This window comes from Pan troglodytes, chromosome 7, assembly GCF_028858775.2.
Source record: "Pan troglodytes isolate AG18354 chromosome 7, NHGRI_mPanTro3-v2.0_pri, whole genome shotgun sequence".
Taxonomy (NCBI): Eukaryota; Metazoa; Chordata; class Mammalia; order Primates; family Hominidae; genus Pan; species Pan troglodytes.
This window is the reverse complement of record NC_072405.2, coordinates 10,140,459-10,166,210: the sequence shown is the minus strand read 5'-3', so window position 1 is coordinate 10,166,210 and position 25,752 is coordinate 10,140,459. Positions and strand designations below refer to the sequence as shown.

Sequence of the window (25,752 nt, the reverse complement as noted above, 5' to 3'; positions counted from 1 at the left end):
AATGTCTGGAGAATCAAGGAGCTTGTGAGTCCATCCTGAGGATCAAGTATGCCTGGTTCTAAAACCTGGGCCATTAAGGCTTATCTACATCTACTTCTATCTCAGGAGTTCTTTTCTCATGTAGAGACGAAAACTAGGCCCCCTTAACCATAGTACATCCAAATGGACACTGGTGGAAATTTCTCAAACAAAAACCAAACACTTATATTTGAAAGATGGGCTGTAAAATAGTAATGGTAGCAAAAGCAGTTCCAAGAAGGTCTGGTTTAATGTATATGATCTACATTCTCAGGGATCTTACAGAATCCTCTGGTTTAATGTATATGACCTAGATTCTTTGTAATCTTACAGAATCCAAGTAAAAGCTCAAAAAGATCAGCATCTTTGAATTATTAATATATTCTATAGCCATTTAGTCTTCGTTCATGTTATTTAACTTAACTGGACATCTGAGAATTAACACAAGTGTCACTCTTGTTCTGCGTTCTTTTCTAAAGAAAACCAATGAAACCAAGACAAAACACATATCCAGATATCTTAGAGTGCAACTGTGTGAACGGTGATAATATTGATTTATCCTGGAAATTACAAAGCCTGACCTCAAGGTGTACAGGATGGATCTTACTGCTGGCCAACAAGGTGGCAGTGACTGTTACTGAACTCAGTATTGATCTGGTGGAAGCTGGTGGGAGGAACAACAAGATTGAACACACGGGCCCCGAGACTGGAGTGTTTCTATTTACCCCATCTGTTTTTTTATTATTTCTTCCCACATTCTCTGACAGATTTTGGTGTAATTAAGTATTTTTATTGCCCCAGTTATCCCTACTATGGGCTTATTAGGGAAGAATTTTTAATATTGTAATGGTCTCCTAGAGATTGAAACACACCTTTTATAGAGCAGAGCTTACCTTCAAATAATCTTATGTCACTTTATGTATAATATGAGATCCTGAAATGACAGGTTTTGCTGCACCCCTGCAGTGGTTTAAGATTTGTGTTTCCTAAGAGCAAAGCTTCAGGGACATGCATGGTGTTTCACGCCCTTCTCGTCACAGAGCCTCTGCATTGGGGGCTGGGACAGCTCTTTCTGGCCTGCAGCTGTGCCCCTAGCCTTTCTTATAGCCCCCTGATAGAGGCCTGTGGGTGGAAGGGCACACTCGCCATGCGTCTGCGTCCGGAGCCACATGAGGCCCAGGCTCCACTTGCGGCAGTTGGTGTTTATTAAGCTGATGGTTCTTTTCTGGTCGCCTTTCCCCATTGTTTTGCTGCACACATAGCATGTGGGTCTCGTCTGTTCTGGGGGAGTTTGTCCTTTAGAAATGAGGTCACCAAGCCAGGCATGGTTGCTCATGCTTATAATCCAAGCACTTTGGGAGGCTGTGGTGAGTGGATCGCTTGAGCCCAGAAGCTCAAGACCAGCCTGGGCAACATGGCAAAACCTCATCTCTATAGAAACTACAAAAATTAGCCAGGCATGGTGGCCTCACCTGTAGTCTCACCTACACAGGAGGCTGAGGTGGGATGATCAGTTGAGCCCAGGAGGCCGAGGCTACAGACAGCCATGATTGCACCACTGCACTTTAGCCTGGGAGACAGAGCAAGACCCTGTCTCAAGAAAAAAAAAAAAGAAAGAAAAAGAAAAAGAAAGAAAGAAAAGGAAATGAGGTCACCAGGGTACCTACCACGCAGCTCTCTGATGGGTTCAAGAAAAGCTATCATTTTATACTTCAGTATTTTTACATTGTTAAAGTGGGAGGGATGTTCTATTTTGCAGATTTCTACATCCCAAGTGGATGGGATTTTTACATTGTTCTAGTTCACGCGGTTTTACAATGTAAGGATCTGAAAATTTCTCTAGTAGGTTTTAAAATTACTCTAGAGATTTTAAGGGTCTTAGGGGTTTGAAAATTGCCCTAGTTCAAAGATAGTTATACCAATACTAAAATATTTTTTAGGTTAACTGTGGAGAAGTTTTTTTTTAATGCACACTTTTTAATGAAATCTATCTATCTGTCCCCAACATAACTTTAATATAGTGATGGATTTCATCATAACTGTGAAAACATTCAGAGATGTTCACAGATAAATTACAGAATTAAATTTAATGTATATTCTCATTAAAGATTAATTATTAGCAGAATGGTTCCCTCTAATTAAGAATTGCTTTCCATTTAGAGATTGCTTACAATAGAAACTATTTTGATTTTAATATATAATAATACTTGTTTAATAATCATATTTTTCACTTTCAGGCCTTCTTCACTAAATTTGACTATTATTATGATTCAGCTTATACGTATTTCTGTCTTTCCAAGTTATTTCTAATTTAGCTTACTTCTAACAAGACAGTGAAACATTCAATACCTCATCTAATGACATCTATCCAGAATTAATATCCTAAACCTAACTGGTATGTTTGAACTCAAGCAAAAGACTGTTGCAGTTATCCTAGCTTCTTTAGTGTTAATGTATGCCACTGAGTCAAAATAGCTCCAAAGTAATTCTGTGTAAGGTTTTTATTTCACTGCCTTTCTTAAAAGGTTACTTTTACTCCTAATTCACATTCACTACTAGGAAACCCAGTGAAGTTAACAAAATATATTTAGAATCCATAAGATATAATACTAAGATATTCTGCAAAGCAAATTTAAGTTACTCTTTCTTAAATAGTAGCCCAGCAGTAGACATGGTCCAGTGTGGAATCCATGTTCCCACGTCTAAAGCTCTGCTCGTAGATACAGAAGCCTATGCAGAGGGAACAGGGCCTCAAACATGAAACCCATGGAAAGGCAGCCTCAGGAAGGGAGGGAGGGAGGGAGGAAAAAAAGGAAGGAAGGAAGGAAGGAAGGCAGGAAGGGAGAGAGGGAGGGAGGGAGGAAGGAAGGAAGGGAAAAAGGAAGGCAGGCAGGAAGGAAGGAAGGGAAAAAGGAAGGCAGGCAGGCAGGAAGGAAGGGAAAAAGAAGGAAGGAAAGAAGGAAGGGAGGGAGGGAAGGGAGGGATGAAAGAAAGGAAAGAAGGAAGTAGAAGTAGAAAATCCTGATAGAAAAATTGCAGTATCACATTTACAATATATTCTGAATAAGGTAGGAGTTTGAATCAGTGATTTGTGGTTACGAGGAAAAAAGAGGTAATTGGAAGAAAACAAATATAACAAGTCTTTCATTATTTGAATTGACGCTATTTCTTTACCAGGTGGGAGTAAAATTGAGACATTGTTTCTACATTTTTAGTATAGTTGAAAGTTCAAAGTATTACTTTTCTTTAGTCAAATGACTTTATCGTTACAAGCTAAACATAAATATTTTACTATTGTACCTGATTTGATTCACACTTTTATATTTTGCAATTATTAACATATGTAGATAATTTTGTGATATAGTACTACTATTTTAAAGGCACTGAGTTCAAAACTTATACATGATTAAGTCATTCTTGCATGTATTTATATAATTGGTAGTAAGGTATATAGTGAAAAAATATGTCATGAACAAATAAGATCTCACTCAAAAAATACATAGTCAAACATGTAAAAAATAAGAGTATCTAGATTTTTTAAAGTGATAAACTGCCTTCTCTTTAAGTGTTTGATGCAACATAAAAAAAGTGTGTACAATAAAAAAAAATTCAATGGAAAAAATGTTAAAGGCAGCCGAACCAAAGAGATAGCTATAAATATATCAGCCACCTAGATTTTTAAGATAGCTATTATTAGGCTTTACATTTAGCTTTAAATGTTCTGACAATAAAATCATAAAAGGAAATGGCATTTACTTACGTAATTATCTTTTTGAAAAGAAAACAGTAATTAAGAGAGATAAGCTCTTAGTTCTATATTCTAAAAGGTACTTGTTTGTGAGAATATAGTCTTTTAAAATTTTTTCTAGAAAATATAGGAGTGATCTTTATGTCTCAATTTTTATAGTTTGTTTATTGTTTGTTTTTTGAGACAGAATCTCACTCTGGCCCAGGCTGGAGTGCAGTGGCATGATCTCAGCTCACTTCAGTCTCAACCTCTTGGGTTCAAGCAATCCTCCCACCTCAGTCTTTGGAGTAGCTGGGACTGAAGGCAAATGCCACCGCACCCAGCTAATTTTTTGTATTCTTAATAGAGACAGGGTTTCACCATGTTGCCCAGGCTAGTCTCCAACTCCTGAGCTTAAGCCATCTTCGCACCTCAGCTTCCCAAAGTGCTGGGATTACAGGCTTGAGCCACTGTGCCTGGACTCTGTCTCAATTTCTGATATAATTTTGGGAACATAATATAACTAACTGAATTAATTTCTGCAGTTGGCTGTGCTGATGATTACACTGGTCAATAGAATATTACTGTGAAGTCACGTTTCTTATGAATGTGCCATTAAAATACTTCCTTAATTCTTGTTTTCACTGATGTATGAGCTCCATTTCATTTCGTCATCTCAAAACAGGTACTTAGAAGGAAATATCTAAATGAGGATTAAAATTCTGGAAAATGCCTTATGTCCTTTGAAATGAAACATACTCAACATTTTTGGCAGGACGTTGCCATAATTGAATACAGATAACTTGGATTAGCCCCTATAATTACAATAATCCTTATAAGCACATTCAAATTATTAATACATGCTTTAATGGCACTTTAATATTACATTAACACTACTGAGGAGAGTTCTTAATTTGAATTTTGGTGAACATGAGTAACATCACAGGAAACATGATAGATAGAGAAAGCAGAACTCCAATATAGCAAGTGTGTTTACAGAGATTTCATTCTGTGCACTGAGACGAGAGCTTCCTACCTCCAACAGAGGAAGCACCATATAAACCAGCATTCATCCAATAGTGTAATAACTAATCTTAATTGCCTCATGTTAAGACACTTACTGCATTTATTTCTACATTAATTACTCCATAAGATCTTTTTCCACATATTCATTTCAAAAAATTTTCCTAAGACCCACCTTCAACTTCACAGTTTGGCCACAAACAATGCATTCCTGTGTCCTATTAAAATTGCTTTCATTAACATCAATCAAAGATTATTCATGTCTCTCTCATCCCTACTGTTCTAAGTACACCAAGGACCATGGAAATATCTAAAACCATGTAAATTCTGGCTTCTGTCTTACATCACAGAGAATTCCAGAGCCTCGTCTGGGAATGTGAAGTCACTTCTACAATATTATTTTAGGCATTCAATATTTATTTGTGTGTTGAGTGTAACACAAAAAACTAATAACAGATTAAAATTTTACTCCTACTGGTGATATTTTGGCGTTTTAACAATTACTCAGTGTAAGGGACAGGTGCCAAATAAATTACGTAATCGCATGGTGCTTCAGTTGACTTCCTTCCTAAATAAAGTGATTAAAATCAAGTTGTCCTCCACAAGTCTTTGGAGTTTCAAGTTCTAATGTATTTGACAAGGCAGGGGTAGGGGTGGACTCATCCTACAATCACTTCTTGGGACAGCCACTTACGATTACCTCAGTTATTTCAGTGGTAGGTCCTATGAGTAACGTCACGTACTTCCAAGCTGACCTCCTGCTTATTGCTTCAGAAAATCATCAATTGTGAAATAAATATTGCCGCTTCTCACTCCACTGTTGTTTTAGAATGTTGCCCATGTGGGAAAGGGTTTCATTGGAAACTTACAATTGCCACTGGGTTCAACTGCCCTTGTGCCTCATGGGAGACGATGTTTGGTTTGTTTTTCTTTAGGAATGACCTTCACAGAGTGCATGTGGGCCTTCCTCCCATCTCCCCTGAGGGTGATTCTTTCTCCATTCCCCTTCTCTGCCCCCCTCAAGTGTCCTGTAGGTTCCCTACGTGCACCACCAATTATGCACACTCCACTCACATGTCCCGCCCTGCCCTCTTGACTCTGTAAGTAGAGTCACAACCAGATAACAAGATCAATGTGGTCTCTACTAATTTCAAATTTAAATTCTTGAGGTGGTGACACAATTAGAAAGAAAACACCTAAATCTGGTTATAGGTTATGATAAGCACCTTGAAGCAAATTGGCGGGGTTCTGAGGTGCAGATGACAGCAGTGCCTCAGGTTAAAAGTATCCCTAGAAAAAAAATGAGCAGTAGTCAGCCATAAAATCACTTAGGAAAAAAACGCTGTAGCCAAAGCAAAATATCAATACAGAGACCCCAGGTGGAAAAGAACCCAGCACATTTGTGAAACAAAACAAACAAAAATGTAGAACAAGGAAGGGCTGTGAGCAGTCAGAAGAGGAAGACAAAGAAGAAAAGGAAAGAAGGTTGAAAAAGGGGGCAAGAGCCAGAGTGCGCAGTACGTTGTAGCCCAGGATTTATTCTAAGAATAATTGGAAGTCATTGATTTTACATGGTTCTGAGACAGGCAAGGAGCTGGATTTACTGCATAAGGGAATTCTCAGGATTTTGTAGATCCTTTAGTTTTTGAGTGAGTTTACTTTCATTAAATATATATCATTTAGGTAAGTCTAGCCTTTGGAAACAGAAGCATGCTACAGAAAGGGAAAACTGTTGACTCACAGTGGGTTTCTGAACCCAAATATAGAGACACAGGATGCAAAATATTTAACAAGTGTTAAACTGGCATTATCTGAGCACACATATATCCTCTATTCCCAAATAATGGATAAATCTAAAGGATGATACTACAAAGAATGTATTTCAATAGAGAGCTAGATATAGAAGTATATTGTCTCATTGACAAGTTGTGCTCACTTGAAAATTGTGATTATTCTATTTTTTTAAATCATTCCTTTGGTTTCAGGATATTCTTACTCGCTTTAGAATTCATGATGTTTTTCTACCAAATTTATGTCTTGGATGTTAAAACTTGAAAGAATTCTCTGTTCTACAGTAGGTCTTGCAAATGTTTCATGGTAAGTAACTAGGGAATAAAGAGTCTAGACATGGAATAAGTAATGACTAGTGGCTCTGTGACTTAGCCAACCACCAACTCATCATTTATGAAAACCTCAGTCCTGTCATACTTTTGATCAAGGCTCTAGACACAGGGGAGTGGACTTTAGACATGTCAGTGGGATTGAGATGGGTGGTGAGTCAAGTTTTGAGTGTTAAAAAGGGAAATAGTATTTGAAGTGGAAATCAGGCTGGGCTGCTTGGAGTCCCCCCACTTTCTGTCACCAGGTTGTCTATTCTTTACTTCCTGTTGAATAAGTAAAAATGAAGTAAAAGCTTTCTTTCCCAGTGGCCTTTTATCACAGTTCACCAGGAAGTCATGCGATACTTTATAAGGGATCTGTAATTGGCATTCGAGCCTTTTTAACACTATCTGATCGGGGCACTTGTTTATTTCTCATTTTAAAATATCTGTTTCCCCAAATCTTGTCATTCTCATGAACTATAATCATAAATTTCAAGTGATCTTTCTGTCCTTGACTTTTTTCAACACAACACCATGCTCAGATTTATTCCAAAATGTCACTTTGATCAGATCATTAATTATATCCTGCTGAAAATCCTTCAGTGGTTCAACATTGTGTGCCTGCTTTATTATGGCATTTCTAAATCATGTGGCAACTAGTTCATCACCCAAGTGTGTTGACTCGTTTCTTTTCATGTGATGTAATTATTAGGTAATAATGTCCAATGAGTGGGAAAATGCTTTAAAGAAATCAGGGGTAGATTCTGTGACCATATCTTGTTTTCAATAGTCCATTTTAAATAAAAACTTACACAGTTCACTATTTTAAAGTGTGAACAATTTTTGATCTTCACATATTTATGAACTGCTTTGTATTTCCTACAGTTGTGCATGATCCATGGATTAATTGAAAATTAAATTCACAATGGCCATTCAAGATCATTCTTTAGGAGCTCATGCTAAAGAATGAGAGAGCTGTAAACAAAAGACTTAAAATGCAGTATAGTCTGTGCTATGGGAGGGTAAAGCACACGTTAGAGGTGCTGTTAGAAATAAAGCTCGGGCCGGGCACGGTGGCTCACGCCTGTAATCCCAGCACTTTGGGAGGCTGAGACGGGCGGATCACAAGGTCAGGAGATCGAGACCATCCTGGCTAACACAGTGAAACCCCGTCTCTACTAAAAATACAAAACAATTAGCCAGGTGTGGTGGCGGGTGCCTGTAGTGCCAACGACTTGGGAGGCTGAGGACGGAGAATGGCGTGAACCCGGGAGGCGGAGCTTGCAGTGAGCCGAGATCGCACCACTGCACTCCAGCCTGGGCAACAGAGCGAGACTCCGTCTCAAAAAAAAAAAAATAAAATAAAAAGAAATAAAACTCGGAGTTGTAAAGAAAAATGAGCACTCAAACAGGATTTCTCAGCAAAGGAAATTTACTTTTGCGCAGAAGGGTGCTTCTAGGAGGGCTGGCTGCCACGGCAGCGCCGCAAAGGAGAGTAGAAGCTTTTATGCCTAACGCGACTCCTGAACCTGTGTCCTTTCCCCATTGGCTGGGGTCAGACCGCACATTTTAGACTCAATTGGCTAAACATTTAAACTTTCTTAGATGAGGTGGGCGTGTGATGGGAGAGAGGGGAGAGGAGGAAGGGGTCATCCACAGAGGACTAGAGAGCCAGCCCATTCTCACATAAGGAAAGGAATGTGAGCTGGGGCTGGGGCATGTCTGGGCATGTAGCGAAACCAGAAAGAAGAAAGGAGAAGAAAGTGGGGGGTACTTGGAATTAGAGAATAAGAAGCTGAGCATGCTATTTGAAAAGAAACCGTGCCATATCTCACAGGTGCCTTGTTCAAACTTGTGCTATATTTCTAGTCTAGACTCAGTGGGCTCTCCAGTCCTTTTTATTGTGATAAAAATATAAATAACATGACATCACGTTAACTATTGTTAAGCGTACAGTTCAGTGGTATTAAGTATATACACATTGTTTTGTAGCCAGTCTCTACAATGTTCACATCTTGCAAAACTCTACACTCATTAAACACTAATTCTGTCTGTTTGCTACTCCTAGCCCTAGGCAATCACATTTCCATTTTTTTTCTATGATTTCGACTACTAGAGATAGTTTATATGAGTGGAATCATACAATATTTGTCTTTTTTTTTTGAGACTGGCTTATTTCACTTAGCAGCAGAATGTAGACTTTTCACTCCATTGTTTTCTTTTTCATGTTTGATGTAGTCACTTTTGTATATTTTTGCTTTTGTTGCCTGTGACTGTGGTCTCATATCAAAAAATCAATGCCAAATCCAAAGTCCTGAAACTTTTCTCCTCTGGTTTCTCCTAGGATGTAAACAGGGCTGTACTGTTTGGGGTGGAGTCTGTAATTCACTGAGATGCATGATTCCTGCCCATGTGTAATGCAGAGGCTATGTCATTTCCTGGTTTATGACCTTGAATACATTACTTACCATCTACCCATGAATGAGGATAGTGGTCCAGGTTGTTGGTGGGTGGTACGTAGACCAAAAGAGTCCTGTGACCAGAGAGATTTTAGAAACCATGTATTAAATAAACTTGATGAGAGTTCATCACTGCAGAGTTTCTCTGCACCAGTAAAATGCTAATATAATTTGTGAGCCCCTGAGAGAGAGAGAGAACATTTTACTTCCCCCAAAGGTATTTTGTCACTTCCCTTGTCACCAGACATGCACTCCTTTATGCTTTGAAGAGACTGCAGGATGTAACAAGTGGAAATAATAGAAACAGCATTTATGATATGTGTCAAACCTGCCAACGGTTTACAGATGAGACAAAATATTTTTACCTCTACAATCTAAACTTCCCAGATGATAAATAAAACAGTTTATTTTCTTTTCGTAAGGTACTATGTTATTAATGGCGTTTTCCCTATCTATCTATCTATCTATCTATCTATCTATCTATCTATCTATCTATCTATCTATATTTGTGTGTGTGTGTGTGTGTGTGATGAAGACTTACTGACTCCTTACACACGGTGGCATAGAAGTCTGGGTGCAGAGGTCCACATTTATAGCTGTCTATAATCATGGCATTTGACATTTACTTCCTCCATTGTCAGGCTCACATGATGTCTCCTTGGGTGACTTGATTTCTTTCTTCCCCTATGTTCTAGCACATTATCTCAACTTTAATGCAATTTTTCGAATTCAGAGTTTACAAAAATAACGAGCAGCACCTCTGTGTTAGGGTGTGCCATACCTGCGCGCATCTAGAAAAAGAGGAATTTTCATCTGTGTGTCGTGTGCCACAGCATAATTATGTAGTTAATTACAATAAACACTACAGCCAACAAGTTGTTTTCTTTTCACAATTAGAGAATAACCACTTACGTTCCACATAGTGTTCATGGTCTACCTGGGTGTTGAATACTCAGGTGTCTGTATGCGCCTGTATTTTGATTTCTTGACCCTGTTTCATGCTACTCCTCTATTAATCTCTTCACGTGGGTCTGCTTCCCTCACTCTCTGCTTATCAACTTTTTTGTTTTGAGCTCTCTAGTTTGAAATATGTTTTTTTTTTTTTTTCTAATTGTGATGTTTGAAAACCTTACACTCTGCCAGTCATGCACAATTGAGGAAAATTGCCCAAGGTCATTTCAGTTCATAATATCTACAAAAGTCCCATTTGTCCAGTTTTAAGTATTTGATTAAAATTGCATGTTTATCATGTGTTCTAAAATCATTTTTATTTGGAAGATTCAAGCAAACTCTTCTCAGAATTTTGCCTGATGGATTTAGAAAAATGGCTACAATAAATTCTAGGGACATGATGAGGCTGATTGTTATATTCTGATTCTTAATGCTCACGTTTTATGATCAGTGGTAGGTGAAGCCATTAAACTATTTTTGGTCAAATTAGGACACTCATCTTCTTAATGGCTGTGTTTTAGATTCTTTGCTTTCATAGGCTAGATTCATGGGGTTTAAAAACTTCTCTTGCTACATTCTACATCTAATTGCAATTTTACATAGAAGCATCTTTGTAAATGTCTAAATTTTAACATTGGAATTGAACACAAAATGTATCAGTGGATAATATTGTATAAAACACTGCAGTACATAAGACCCACCTCCTTTCCCACTGCCTGTGTTCTGTTCTTTCTTGTTTAAGTGTTTTTAAATGTGTAGATTGCACAAGAATTACCTTTATGTTGTCTTCATATTTAATCAGGGCACCTGAGCATTCAGAGTCATGTATTAGGTTGGCACAAAAATAATTGTGGTTTTTGCCATTAAAAATGATAGCCAACCTAATAGTTTGTGAACCACCTTTTTTTTTTTTTTTTTTTTTTCTTTTTCCGAGTTGGAGTCTTGCTCTGTCACTCTGGCTGGAGTGCAGTGTGCGATCTCGGCTTACTGCAACCTCTGCCTCCTGGGTTCAAGCAATTCTCCTGCCTCAGCCTCCCAAGTAGCTGGGATTACAGGCACATGCCACCACGCCTGGCTAATTTTTGTATTCTTAGTAGAGACGGGGTTTCATCATGTTGGCCAGGCTGCTCTGGAACTCTTGACCTTGTGATCCACCTGCCTTGGCCTCCCAAAGTGCTGGGATTACAGGCATGAGCCACTGTGCCCGGCCCTGTGAACCACCTTTTAAAGAAACATTGCTTCATCCCATATGATATATTATCATTTATGGTATAAAGCATATGTATGCTATGATTTGAAAGAAGTAGAAATTATTTCTCTTGAAAATTTTGCTACACAATATGACAGCTTACTTTTTCCCAGATATCTCTGCTTCTGGAAAATTAATCTAGAATTTTCCTATCATAGTTATGTTTTGTGACTTCTTTTTAGTCTGCCTTAAGAATAAATAATTCTTTTTATTTGTATGTGTCTTCCTAGATACCTATGTTTTGTGTCTAAATACTTATAAATGTCTATTTCTATAGGTTTGCCCATTATTTATATGATACTGCTACCCCTGGCTTGGCAATATGAGAGATCACTTTCAATCAATGCAAACATCTTTCTTCTAAAACACTTCAGGAAAGGGAGACTTGTTGATTAGCATTCTCTTTTTATTTTTTATTTTACTTTTTTGAGATGGAGTCTTGCTCTGTTGCCCAGTCTGGAGTGCAGTGGTGTGACCTTGGCTCCCTGCAACCTCTGCTTCCCAGGTTCAAGCGATTCTCCTGCCTTAGCCTCCCGAGTAGGTGGGACTACAGGTGCACACCACCACGCCCGGCTACTTTTTGCATTTTTGGTAGAGACAGGGTTTCAGGGCCATGTTGGCCCGGCTGGTCTTGAACACCTGACCTCAGGTGATCTGCCTGCCTCGGCCTCCCAAAGTGCCTGGATTACAGGCATGAGTCACCATGCCCAGCCTAACAGAGATGATGTGATAAGAATTATCATACATAATTCTTTTTAAAATTCTTTTTTTTTAAAGTACATGATTCTTTTTAAAAATCTAAAAAGAGAATTATGTATACATGTATAGACTCAAGCTTACCTTCTACATGGTTCATATTTATTACCAAACACCACCCTGCCTACTTCCTATCATATCATATTTGTTTCACATTTCGACTAATACAGTGAATAAATATAAATAGTCTAATTTTTTCTGTACCAAAAATTCGTCAGTAGATGACCTTCTGTCCCCTAAAGGTCAGAAGGTTCACTGCCTTGTCTTCTATGTTATTGTCTACATTCCCCCACCTCCTTTCTGGCTTTTCTGTTTCCGAGCCATTCTGTAGATGGTTGATTTCTCTCTCAAAAGGTTTCACCCCATTCCTAAAAAGCTCAGAGTTCTCCTGTGCTCCACTCTTGCCCTATTTTAACATCCCCATTACTGTCCTGTCAAGCCTAGCTGTCTTCTGCCCCTGCATCTGACACACCTTTACTGACAAAAAACCACCGTTCTCCCAGCACTTTGGGGAGGCTGAGGCAGGCGGATCACGAGGTCAGGAGATGGAGACCACCCTGGCTAACATAGTGAAACCCCGTCTTTTCTAAAAATATAAAAAAATTAGCCGGGCGTGGTGGCGGGCACCTGTAGTCCCAGCTACTCAGGAGGCTGAGGCAGGAGAATGGCGTGAACCTGGGAGGCGGAGCTTGAAGTGAGCTGAGATCGCACCACTGCACTCCAGCCTGGGCGACAGAGTGAGACTCTGTCTCAAAAATAAGTAAATTAAAAAAAAACAAAAAAACAAAAAAAAACACTGTTCTCATGGTGACTTGAATTACTCCTAGTGCTGCAAGCGAATGAGTGCATCTTTATGAGAGAAATGCAAAGTATGGAAAATACTTGGGCTCTGATCATATCAATCACTTATGCACTTTGTCACTCCGTTTAATATAATAGCAGGTTTAAATAATATTGATAAAAAATATTCTTACACATACCAGGTATTAATCTCTTTGCATTCTTAGCTTCTAACATATACTGGGTGTGTAGTGACACTGGCGAAGGGAGAAGAGAAGATGGTTCTTTTTACATTTCAAATACTGTGCTCTGCATAGAACTGCTTCCTGAGTCTGGCCATGTTAAACACCGGTCAAAATGGTATTTCTGTGTGTTTTTATTTTATTCATTTATTTATAATTAATTATAAATTAATTATGATTCCTTAAAGGCCAGATATAAATGCAAGTTTTTTTTTTCCCCAGAGGATCAATTGAATAGAATTCAAGAAAGGAGAAAATGACAATAAATCAATATGTAATAACTGCATATAAATCAACATATAATAAAAACACATCATATCTTATGGGTAAAACATGCAAGTTTAGTAACTGGACTTTAATATGAATTGTAATGTTTCACTTTTCGTTTCAAAATATTTTGTCTTGATATTTGGAACCTGTTTTTGTAATCGATATTCTTCGTTCTGTGTCACCTGGTGTGTCCTTGAAGTATCTCAGAATGACGATGACTTAGTATCACCCTAAAGTAGATTTTTAGTATTCCCGACTGTAGTTAAAATTTACCTAGTATTTTAAGTATACATTTTTTTCAGGGGGAAATAAAAACTCAGAGATGTATGGTAGATGACCTTGCTAATATGTGGTAGGAAAGAAAAGATGGGATTTAAATGTAGTAATCTATGTTCTAAAGTTAAAACAAAAGATTTTAGACTTACATTAGTAAAAGAAGTTAAAGGCCTAAGTGATTGTATATATTTTTTCATATATAGCAGTTTTATCTTCTATGTAAAGCCCCAATGGCTTGAAAATCTGTGGTAGGAATAAAGTATATTGCTGCTTAATGCTTATGGTACTTCATACTTCTAAAAATGCAGCCATTTAAGGAAAAATCTATTTCAACTTAGAAAAAGTTCATGGCACTCCTCCTACCTACTCATTCTATACAGAATCAATGGGTTCTGTGGCCTGACATTACTCAGCTAGTTTATGTACCACTGCTTTCCATTCTGACCTGGATTCCGTAGCATGGGATTCTCAAATGAACAATCCCAGTACTGTAAGATGAAGACACTTCTCTCTCTCCATTTCGCCCTCTCAGATTTGGGGAAACACTCGGCAAGCTGGTGAAGGATTTGGGACGGTGTTGCCTCCGACTCAGCAGGTCTGGGGTCGGCACTGATGAACACATCTCTTACAGGCTCCAACATCCAGGCAGTGGAGGAAATGTACTGTTAGCTCAACATGCATGAGAGATCAGGCTCATATACACGGACACACCGACCTGTGCAACTCTGCAGCCAGGCTGACTTCACTTTGCCTTTTGTTTAATATCAGACACAAGGAGCCTGGCTATGAGGGTCTGGTGGGGACTGGAGTTAGTATAATGCGTCTGGCACAGTGACAGCCATGCAGGGATGACCCAGGGTTTCCCGTGACCTTGGTGCTGACTCTGTAGCTTCGACCCAGAGCTGCTTCCTGAGCGGGCACTGTGTGAGTCACACTGGGTCTCGTGCTTGGTGGCCGCTGGTTTTGAAGTTCTTAATCATTTTATCTTTGCACTTGTGCTTTTTTTTTTTTTTCTTTTTCCGAAAGTGAAGTCTGGTGAGACGTGGAGCAGGCATGAAGCAGATGAAGCAGAGAAAGCCGACTGGCCTCAGGGCAGAGCCCCGCGTGGGGACCGGCCCCATGGGCAGTGCAGGCAGCTGCGTCCTCTCTGTGCCTGGGGACCATTAGCATGGGGCTGCCCCTGAGTGGACCTGTTCTCCTGCTGGTTTTTTTTTTTTTCCTTCTGATTAACTAAAGTCCTACTCACCTCCTCCACCCCAGCTTCCTTTCTGAGAGTCCCAGTCAATTAAGTAATCTGATAAGTTCACTCCTGTTGTTGTGAAGTACAAGAACTAAAGTGCGAATCCAAGGCCCCATAAAGAATGTGAAGCTGGCCTACCTAGAGAAGCCTTTCTCCACTCTTTCTTCATGACACGTTAGAATAATGGAATAAATTATTCGTATTCAACAAGCCCTTAGCACCATTTCAAATGCATTTTTTAATTAAATGGAATTAATATATCCATCAACGTCCAATGCTGTACACTTTAGATCCTCAGAACTTGCTCATCTCATAATGGACAGTTTGTACCTTTTGGTAAACCAAAATCAATTTTTGATTCTACAAAATATGATAGCTGCATATCTTGTTTATGCTTATGATAAGGATTTATACAGAGAGGTTTCAGTGTTTTAGAATTCATTTATCTGATACTTTAGGCTGAGTTCCAATATTATATGATGCCTTTAAAAAAATCTGTGAGTGTCTTAATTGAATGCAATTCATCTGGGAAAGTGCGGGATTACAGCTTTAGGTTCTGTAAATATTGTTTCTGTTTAATGAAGAACAAACTGTTCATGAGATCCTTTTTTGTTGTCTTTAAGAGAAAGAGAGACAGAGATTGAATATAAAATATTTTTTCTCATTTTTTTTTTGTAGAAGAACAGAATTCCCATATTCACACATAATTTTTTTTTATACAGATTGCTAAGTATGCTTGAAAAACAGAAGTAAGAGGGCAATATCCTGGAGTTTTACATATCATAAAAACACAATTTTTGAAGAGACTTTTTACAATATGTATATATTGAAGTTGGGATCTTTTATACTCAATGTGGAAGTAACAAATTTTGTTATTGAAATCAAAGCCTTGATTCATTGTGTAATGAAAATAAGATAATTTAATTTTTAAGAATTAACTCATAGCTCTGATTTAAAGGTACTCAAAGTATTCTTGGTAGAATAACAAGAGAAAGAGTTGAAGTCTTTGTTCATTTCTACAGAAGGAGAGCAATAGAAATAAACTTTGGTTATTCAAATGGTAAGAATATTGTTTACATCATATAATTTCTAGCATTTGTCTTTGCATTTCTAGCTGTAGGTCTTGCTGCATGCCAAGAACCAGCCCTCCCCAGCAACAGCATCAAAATCGGAGATCGGTACATGGTGAACGACGTGCTCTCCTTCCAGTGCGAGCCCGGGTACACCCTGCAGGTATCCTTATTCTCAGTGCTCAGGATTAACATACACATGGTCATCTTTGTGCAGCTCTCTTGAAGCCAAAGCCCTCACTTTGTACCCAGGTTTTCCTCACTCAGTTTGTGAATCATACTATTCATATTAAATCATGCATGTTGGTCATCTTCATCACCATTTGGAAACAGCTTTTAAGTGATGATGTACTCTTTCAAAGCTAAGCATTCTATTTTTCACAATTGTTTTATTTCAAAATATATGCGTTCCCAATAACTATGCACAGAGCATTCTAGGGGCAATATATCAACACTGTCTCTTTGAAAGTCCTCTCCTGGCAACCAGTAATTGAATCTGCTTCTGAATGTGCATGTCCTACTCGGCAAACTGTTCTCATCATTCAGTATAAGTCATCATTAATGCCCCCTTTGGGCTAGGTAGATAAGGCACCAAAATAAAACATTTAAGTAAGTTTTAAAAACTATTAAGTAGAAGTTTTTAAATGAACTTTTACTATCTTCTATATAAAGAGGGTTTTTTTTTTTTTTTTTTTTTTTTCTGAGAGGGAGTCTCGCTCTGTCGCCGAGGCTGGAGTGCAGCGGCATGATCTTGATCTTGGCTCACTGCAAGCTCCGCCTCCCAGTTTCAAACTATTCTCCTGCCTCAGCCTCCCAAGTAGCTGGTATTACAGGCACCTGCCACCACACCCGGCTACTTTTTGTATTTTTAGTAGAGATGGGGTTTCACCATGTTAGCCAAGCTGGTCTCGAACTCCTGACCTCAGGTGATCCACCTGCCTTGGCCTCCCAAAGTGCTGGGATTACAGGTGTGAGCTACTGTGTCCAGCCAAGAGTTTTTTATATAAAAGTTTTGACGAATGATTTATAATCTAATGTATGGCAAGAGTAGTCATTTTTCTCTTATTATTTATTATTAATATTTTCTAGTTTAACCATGAGTAAGCCTACTCTCAGAATAGTGTCTATCACTTAGCATAATTATTATATAATTCTCCCTGCCAGCAATAAAAATTGATAATCAAAACATGTGTATTCTAAAGTCAGGAGAAATATATAAGTCGATTGACATTCCAGCTCTTCAGTTAATTCAGGTAATAGAATATTTCAGCTGTGTGTTTATAATGACACTGACACTGATAGATTTTAAAGGAAAATTGTTTAGCTATGTTCTTATATGCAGAGTTGCAACACTACAGCCGTGAAATAACAGCACTGTGTGGAATTCAGTTTCTGCATGTACATTGGGGTAAATATTGTGTAGCAGTGAATCAAGTTAAGAGCAAGAACAGGGGCTGGCAAACACTGAATGCTAAAGGGGTGCATTACCAAGTGCTTTATATACAAAATCTCACTTCTCCTGATCAACCGTGGGACATGGGTACCATGTGATGTATGCTTTCAGCTTAGAGAAAATATCTGTGAAATAACTGGCACACTTTAGTAAAGGAAAACTATTGTAGCTGTTATTAGAAACCAGTATCAATGTATAAAGCCACCTTCATAAGAACAAACCTGCAACTTACATTATAACACCACCTTGGTGGGTACCACAATAATTGTAACTCGGCAAAAAGATTGGAGGCAGAATGAGAGTCTCTGTAGTGGAAACTGTGGTGAGTAAGGACTCCTGAAAGTTGGGCTACCTCAGTAAGTTTGTAACCAAACACACTCAAGCTATTCAGGCTGAATCTTTAAGACACAACGTTCCTGATCCACCTGATATGTCAGAAAGAATTATCCTAGGCCGGTTGCAGTGGCTCACAGCTGTAATCCCAGGACTTTCGGATTCCAAAGTCAGAGGATTGCTTGAATCCAGGAGTTTGAGACCAGCCTGGGCAACACAGTAAGACACCATCTCTACAAAAAATACAAAAATGAGCTGGGCATGGCGGCGCATTCCTTCAGTCCCAGTTACTTGGGAGTCTGAGGTGAGAGGATCGCTTGAAACAGGAGGCGGAGGTTGCAGTGAGCTGAGATTGCACCACCGCACTCCAGCCTAGGTGACAGAGCAAGACCCTGTCTTAAAAAAAGAAAAAAAAAAGAATTGTCTTTCATATCTCAAGGATCTCATTTAGAGGGACACCTCAGTCTGTACTGACATGCTGTTTTTGTGCCTGGTTTGGGGCTTGCTTTATAATTGCCTGAAATCAGGTAAATATCATGTTTCCTCCATTCTCCCTCAAATTCCCAAACTGTAATATTTGCTGTTGCTCATGGATGTTCCTCTTCTTTCTACCTGATGGTGAGACTTTGCAGTTTCTGTTGCCGTTCTTTTACAAATGATATTATGACAGCTCTCAGAGAAGAAAATAGAAATAATTCTTTAGCAAAGAAATTTCTTATAATGGATTATTGAATATGCTGCTTAGGGACACAGGCCTGTGGATGCACTTCTGCACAGTCCCATCAGACCGTTTATTAGCTCTGTTTTTCAAATGCAAACTAAGCTGTGTTTCTTTTCTTCGTTACAAACAATGCCAAGCTTTGAGTTTGCAAGCTGCTGTTTGTCATTCACGTGAGCAAAAAAGGATTCTGGATTTTTTTTAAATTGCTAACAACTGACAATTTTACTAACACATTAATATATTTGGAACAACAGATGCATCAATTACATATTAGTCATGAAAAGCATTGTTCCTTGCATAGTTCACACGTGAGTGTCTATAAATATATATGCCTAGTGTGATTCAGGGGCTGCCATGACATCACACGCTGAAAGTAAATCCTGAATATTGGAATGATGTATGACTTCCATCTTCTCTCAACTTGTTTTAATGGTCTTTTTAAACATAAAAAAGAAAATTCCCATTGGTGTAAACACTAGTAAATAAATGCACAGGGTGCTATCTTGTTTTGATTTATTAGAAAACTTGTAGCTAGAATCGCTCATCGGAAATGTTTACAACAAAGTCAATAGCAGAATATTACCTAGATTGGTAATAAATGACCATTTTATTGGTAGTCTCTGATGAAAATTTTTTGAGACTTTTGAACTCTATGTTTTTCCCTATTTCAGAAGGAAATTTGTAAGGATAATTTAATGCGTTGGAGAATGGGGATACAGAGAGTGTAAATGCTGGCAGCACAAAATTACCTGCAGTATCTTCTTTAAAATTAAATATGGTCTTCTTTACTGTAACTACTTTTAAAAATATCAAGAGGTATGAGAAAGTTAGTTTTGTGGCAGGTGGATTGAGTATGAAATGTTTGAGAGCTTGGGGAATCGGTTTGCCATTGATAACTGCATTAGTGCAAACGCTTGTTTGATGCGTTCCCAGTGTGGCTGGAATTATTTAACATACATTAAATATTGTTTTTCAATTGCCTCTATGCCAATTGTGGGTGGCAAATGGAAATTTATGAGATAAGCAAACCTGGCTGATAAGGCCACCGAGTCACGATCAGGAAAAATATAAAAATAGGCTGCACACAGAGGTCTCATGGATCACCTCTCTTTTACTGTGAGAGAGATGTTAGCACAAAACATCTTTGAATTTAACCCTCTACTGTTTGTTTTTTTTTTCTCATTGAAAAAGACTAGAACAGATTTTTTAAAGTAGAAAGTGGAAAATTCATGTATTTACAGGGTAAAGAGACCCTGAGTGATGAGGGTTAATTTCATTGCAGGCAGGTTGTTGTGATGTGTGAGGATGTCTAGTGAGAAAATGAATGTGAAGTCTCTGTTTTCTGTGATAAAGAAACGACCCAGTGCTTTGCTGAACCCTGGTCGTCATGTGACGTGGAAGCACAGACAACCACCGAAGCTACCTCTCCATAAGCAGACTTTGTATTGCTGACATTTTGGCCTTCTAATCACCACCTAGTACTTTCTAATTGTTTTCAGCCTCTTAGGCCAAAAGCTGTAAATTCTGGCGAATGAAAAAAAAATGCATATTTTGCCCAATTCAGTACTCTTAAGTATCAAGAAAGGAGCTGAGTCGAATTATGGTCTGGTCAAAAGGACATTGCAAGATTTTGTTTTTAGTAGAAAGGAACATGGTGAAAATGGATACTTTTCTATGTTGGTTCAAAATGTGACTCACTAATAATCATTAGTAAAAACAGATTTCACAATTTTTGAATTTTTAAATATTTATAATTAAAACAAGAAAGGAAAAAATGCAGATATTCTCAAAAATTTAATCCTTAAATACTCTGTTTTTAGTTATATGTATTTTCTTTTGTTTTCTTTTAAACAGGGCCGTTCCCACATTTCCTGTATGCCAGGGACCGTTCGCCGTTGGAACTATCCGTCTCCCCTGTGCATTGGTAAGGATGCACCTTCTGTAACTCTGCTGCTGTGCACACACTGGGAAGAACATGCCTGCTCTACTCTTGGGGTCAAAGAATGCACTTCTAAATTTCTTAATTTCAAAACACGTGTTATATAATAATAGCACATAATGCAGTAGAGCAGAATGATGCGTTTAACCTGCACCTTCCCCACTGGATGCAGCAACTCCGTCTTGTCAGTGTGTCTGGGTCAGCCCGCACAGACCAGAGGCAAGACTGCCCGCTCACGGCCCTGCACCAAAACGACATGTGTGTCAGAAGGCCAGTTTGTTAATTTGTGGCAAAGAAGGAATGCAGCTGGTCTGAAAGTCTGGGTAGTTTTCTGCATAGACCTTTAGCCTCAGAAAAAACATGTTCCCAGGAACAAAATTCAGAATGACAGATTACTGATGGAGTGATAGAGTATTTCATGTTGGAAACAGCCCGGTGACTGTCTTGTGGATGCGCTCCTGGAGGCACAATCAGCTGGCTTCTTTAGGAAAAAGCTTTCCAGACCTGTATTTAATGCCTTGAGACTCCCTAAACTTTTAGCATAGGTGATGTGATGGGAGTTTAATGATTCCAGGGGCATTGCAGATGGTGGTCACAAGTCCCTCAATACAAAGGTTGGTGATGTCAGGGTGCCCTTTGCTCCCCATCATTCAGGCCCCCAGCTTCACCCATCACCTCTTTGTTGTAGCCCAACTCAGAAATCTTTATCTGTAGCTCAGGCAACCATCCAACCTTGCAGGTACTGTCTCAGCAGGATCATGGTCAGTTACTTAACACTCCTTACCCCCAACCCACAAAGTGATTGGCTTCTCCAAACCTATTGTTGTTCTCCTGGATCTATTTCCTCTGAGAATGCTATTAGCAGTATCCTGCTTTTTTTTTTTTTTTTTTTTTCGTCTAAACAACAAATCTAGGTATTACCTTAAATTTCTCCCTCACTCCCTAAATCCAAGTAACTTCTCACTCCTGTCACCCCTTCCACCTGAGTGTATCCTCCCCTGTAATTCTTAGCTCCAATGCCCCATCTTTAAGATGGCACAGTCCCCTCCTAAATTATCGTCTCCATGGAATCCTAACCTACAGCTCCCATATGCAGCCATACTCCAACTTTATCACAGGAAAGAGGCAAAAGGAAACATCGGCAGTACTGATCTTGTCTTTATTTAAAATTTTCTTATTTTGTTCATCATAGATTTTCTGCCTTTCTTTTTATTTTTTCCAAATATTGCATTAAAATATTTATTGGAGGGTTTAGGCACCGTCTTGAATTTTGCACTGGAGAGAATGTCCCCTCCTCAATGCTCTCTGAGCTCCCACCTGCAGGTGCAGTGAGTCATCCCTACCCTGGGCTACCACCACCATGTGCCTGACTTTACTTCCTGCAGAGCTGTAATGATATTGCTCTTTAATTTGCCCTTCTACAATCCCCAAAGGCTTTGGTGACAGAGACATGCACTACTCACCTCTGCACTTTCAGCACGTGGTAGACACTCAAGAATTTCAATTAAAGAATGGCTAGGGAATGAATGAGTATCAGAGAGCCTGGATCATTATAACGGTCACACTTCTGGGGTGCTGTCTTAATTGTTCCCCACAGTCTTCCAACACTCAAGTATTGCTGGGGGTGTAATCAGAACCCATTTATCTCCAGACAGTCGGCCTCAAGCATGCCATACTGCCAAATGGTGTTTCAGGAGAAAGTGGTCAACTCTATGTGGATGAACATTAGCTATTTTAAAGGCCACAGAATAGCCTTAAAATTGTCCTGGGAGCTATTCACATTCTGTTTAGAATTCATTTCGGCATAGTGTGGTGTGGGCACCCACAAGTAAAGCGAGGTAATTACTATCTGTTTCACATTCTTCTGACAGCCTAATTTCCCCACATCTCAAATAAATTTAGGTATTCAATGGTTTTTAGTAATAAACATTTTAACTGCCTTGCATGGGATGCAGATGAAATTGTGTACAGAGGAAAATAAAACTGCACGAAACCTCTAAAACAAACAAAAAACTTCAGCCTTTATGATAGGCTCATCCAGGAAAGAATGCCTGTTTATGTTATGTTCACTATATCATATTTGCTTACAAGTGAAAAATATACCTTAGTGGCCAGTATCTTATTTTTAAAAGCTATGTCTTGGTAAAAATAAATGTCTAGATTAACATGTCAGCTAAAAACATTGAGCTACTTGTACAGATGTTTAAAATCCCAGCCTTGGCTGGGCGCGGTGGCTAACGCCTGTAATCCCAGCACTTTGGGAGGCTGAGGTGGGTGGATGACGAGGTCAGGAGATTGAGACCATCCTGGCTAACACGGTAAAATCCCGTCTCTACTAAAAATACAAAAAATTAGCCAGGCGTGGTGGCGAGCATCTGTAGTCCCAGCTACTCAGGAGGCTGAGGCAGGAGAATGGCGTGAACCTGGGAGGCGGAGCTTGCAGTGAGCTGAGATCGCGCCACCACACTCCATCCTGGGTGACAGAGCGAGATTCTGTCTCAAAAAAAAAAAAAAAAAAAAAATCCCAGCCTTGATTTGGAAGGAAAAAATTAAAAAATTTAAAAAAGGAAAAAATTAAAACTGCCTTTGATTCATACAGAACATCAATCTGCCTATTTATTTTTAAATGAAGAGCATTCCCTTAAAGTCAGGAATTGAAATTTTTTAAACTTCACAATGAAATCAATTCTAAGCAGGCATTGAATCAAATAATATGCCTTTCCTGTCACTTTGTATTACATAATGGGATGTTTTATTCAAAGAATTAACTTATATTTGCAAAATATAATAGGCTTTTCTCTTTTATTTAACATCGTAAATATTAGCACATGTTTAAGTTATGTCAACTTCTGTAATTCTTTACAGGGTATACAAGTTTTTTCATTGTTTTAAAAATTCACACATGACCCATGATAAATCTCAAAGACAGATTCTAGTGATTAAAAGGTTTTTTGTAGCTGTTAGCTTTAGATTACTCCAAACTGGGGAATTTTAAGAGGAGAAGTCCATAGAGAGATAATATTTTACTTAAGAGCTCCTGGAAATCCCGTGACCTAATTTTGAAAAATAAAAGTACTAATGAAGATAATGTATATAAAACCACTTGTCTAGAGGTTAACATATCAAGCAGTGTTCTTAGAGCTTAACTAATGTTGACTATTTTGAATATTTATAACAAGCCCCAGAATGGTCTCGCAGTTTTCTAGGGCCCTACAGCTGGGTGAAGTTCATGTCACAGCAGGTGGCCCAGGACCTCCCTGTCTCACTGCACCGCAGGGCTCTTCAGCATGGTGTGTCTGTGTCCTTCAGTAAAAATTCTGTATATTCTTTCTCCCGCCAAAACCAGGAATTCACACAAAATAAGATGTATCAATCCAGTAAAATATAAGGTCTCTAGCCATTTTATAAAAATAAACTCCTTTCCCTTTACAAAAACCATATTTACCAATAACTCTAAATATGCTATTTACCTCTAAGAAAGGGTCTGGCGTGGAGGGAGCTTCCCAGGCAGGAGGCAGGAAGTCAGTCTGCAACGTGATGACCACACAGAGATGGACACTGAACCAATCTAAGACATGGCAAGCCCAGTCGCCTTAAAATGTCACAAAGGGCTGGGCACAGTGGTTCAGGCCTGTAATCCCTGCACTTCGGGAGGCCGAGGCAGGTGGATCACCTGAGGTCGGGAGTTCGAGACCAGCCTGACCAACATGGTGAAACCCCATCTCTACTAAAAATACAAAAATTAGCCAGGCGTAGTCGCAGTTGTGGGCGCCTGTAATCCCAGCTACTCGGGAGGCTGAGGCAGGAGAATCACTTGAACCAGGGAGGCGGAGGTTGCAGTGAGCTGAGATTGCACCACTGCACTCCAGCCTGGGCGACAGGGCAAGACTCTGTCTTAAAAAAAAGTCACAAAGGAAGAAAAGATGGATATGCGTCTTTTGGGAGCTCTGTTTTTATGCTTATCTATTGACTTGTAGTTTTCTAGATAAACAACAGCAAAAAAAAAGGATTACTGTGGTTTTAACTAAGCTCTCAAGTAATTAGGTGATTGTTGCATGTTTGACAGGAGATGAACCCAGTGGTCAGGCCCATGATCAGTTTCCCATCACACAGAGAGTTGGTCTGTGTGGGACACAGACATCCGTGTTGATGATGCTGTCTACGCTGAGGTCCTGGGCCAGCCCCTCCTGCAGGGCTGCCTCAGTCCTCAGCTGAAGATATGTATGAGTGTTTGTATTTTATAATTTCCATCTGCATGTGTGTGTGAAAATCATGCTAAAATCAAAAGGAACTTTTTAGTAATACCACATTTACTGGTTCTGTTGTTTTCCTTTTTTTGTCATTGATTCAGCCTTTTTCATTCATGTCTTCCCTGTAGTTGTGTTACAGGAAAGGAGTTGTGATCCACACCCCAGGAGAGGGTTCTTGGGTCTTGTGCAAGAAAGAATTCAGGACGAATCCGTAGAGTAAAGTGAAAGCAAGTTTATTAAGAAAGTAAAGGAACAAAAGAATGGTTACTCCATAGACAGAGCAGTCCCGAGGGCTGCTGGTTGCCCATTTTTATGGTTGTTTCTTGATGATATGCTAAACAAGTGGTGGGTTATTCATGCCTCCCCTTTTTAGACCATAGAGGGTAACTTCCTGACGTTGCCATGGCATTTGTAAACTGTCTTGGTGCTGGTGGGAGTGTAGCAGTGAGGACAACCAGAGGTCACACTCGTGGCCATCTTGGCTTTGGCGGGTTTAGCCGGTTTCTTTACTGCAGCCTGTTTTGTCAGCAAGGTATTTGTGACCTGTATTTTGCACTGACCTTCTCTCTCATCCTGTGACTTAGAAAGCCTTCACCATCTGGGAATGCAGCCCAGTAGGTTTCAGCCTTATTTTATCCAGCTCCTATTCCAGGTGGAGTTGTTCTGGTTTAACACCTCTGACAGTTGGATATACACATCTACTGTCACTGCAGGTCCCATGAGCCCTAAGGGAAAGGGTGTTACTGCTAAATGTATGTAGGCATGCCACTCAGATTTGCTGGTGTGTCTTCCGCACATTCAGCAGCTGCATGGACAAAGTGCACATGGGAGCCTGGCCTCGCAGATGCCTAGTCTCTGCCACAAAGAAGTCGCCTTGAGAGGTTATACTTTAA

General features: G+C 39.2%; 1 protein-coding gene across 3 annotated transcripts in view; it reads left to right on the top strand.

Moving 5' to 3' along the window:
- CSMD1 (CUB and Sushi multiple domains 1) overlaps window positions 1-25,752 on the top strand; it is a 2,064,385-nt gene that overhangs the window by 1,821,761 nt on the left and 216,872 nt on the right. For all 3 annotated transcript variants that reach the window (XM_054657204.2, XM_016960221.4, XM_054657205.2), the window contains 2 exons: window positions 16,208-16,326; window positions 20,525-20,594. In XM_054657204.2, the coding sequence (XP_054513179.1) occupies window positions 16,208-16,326; window positions 20,525-20,594 (189 nt within the window). The remainder of the gene's footprint in view (window positions 1-16,207; window positions 16,327-20,524; window positions 20,595-25,752) is intronic.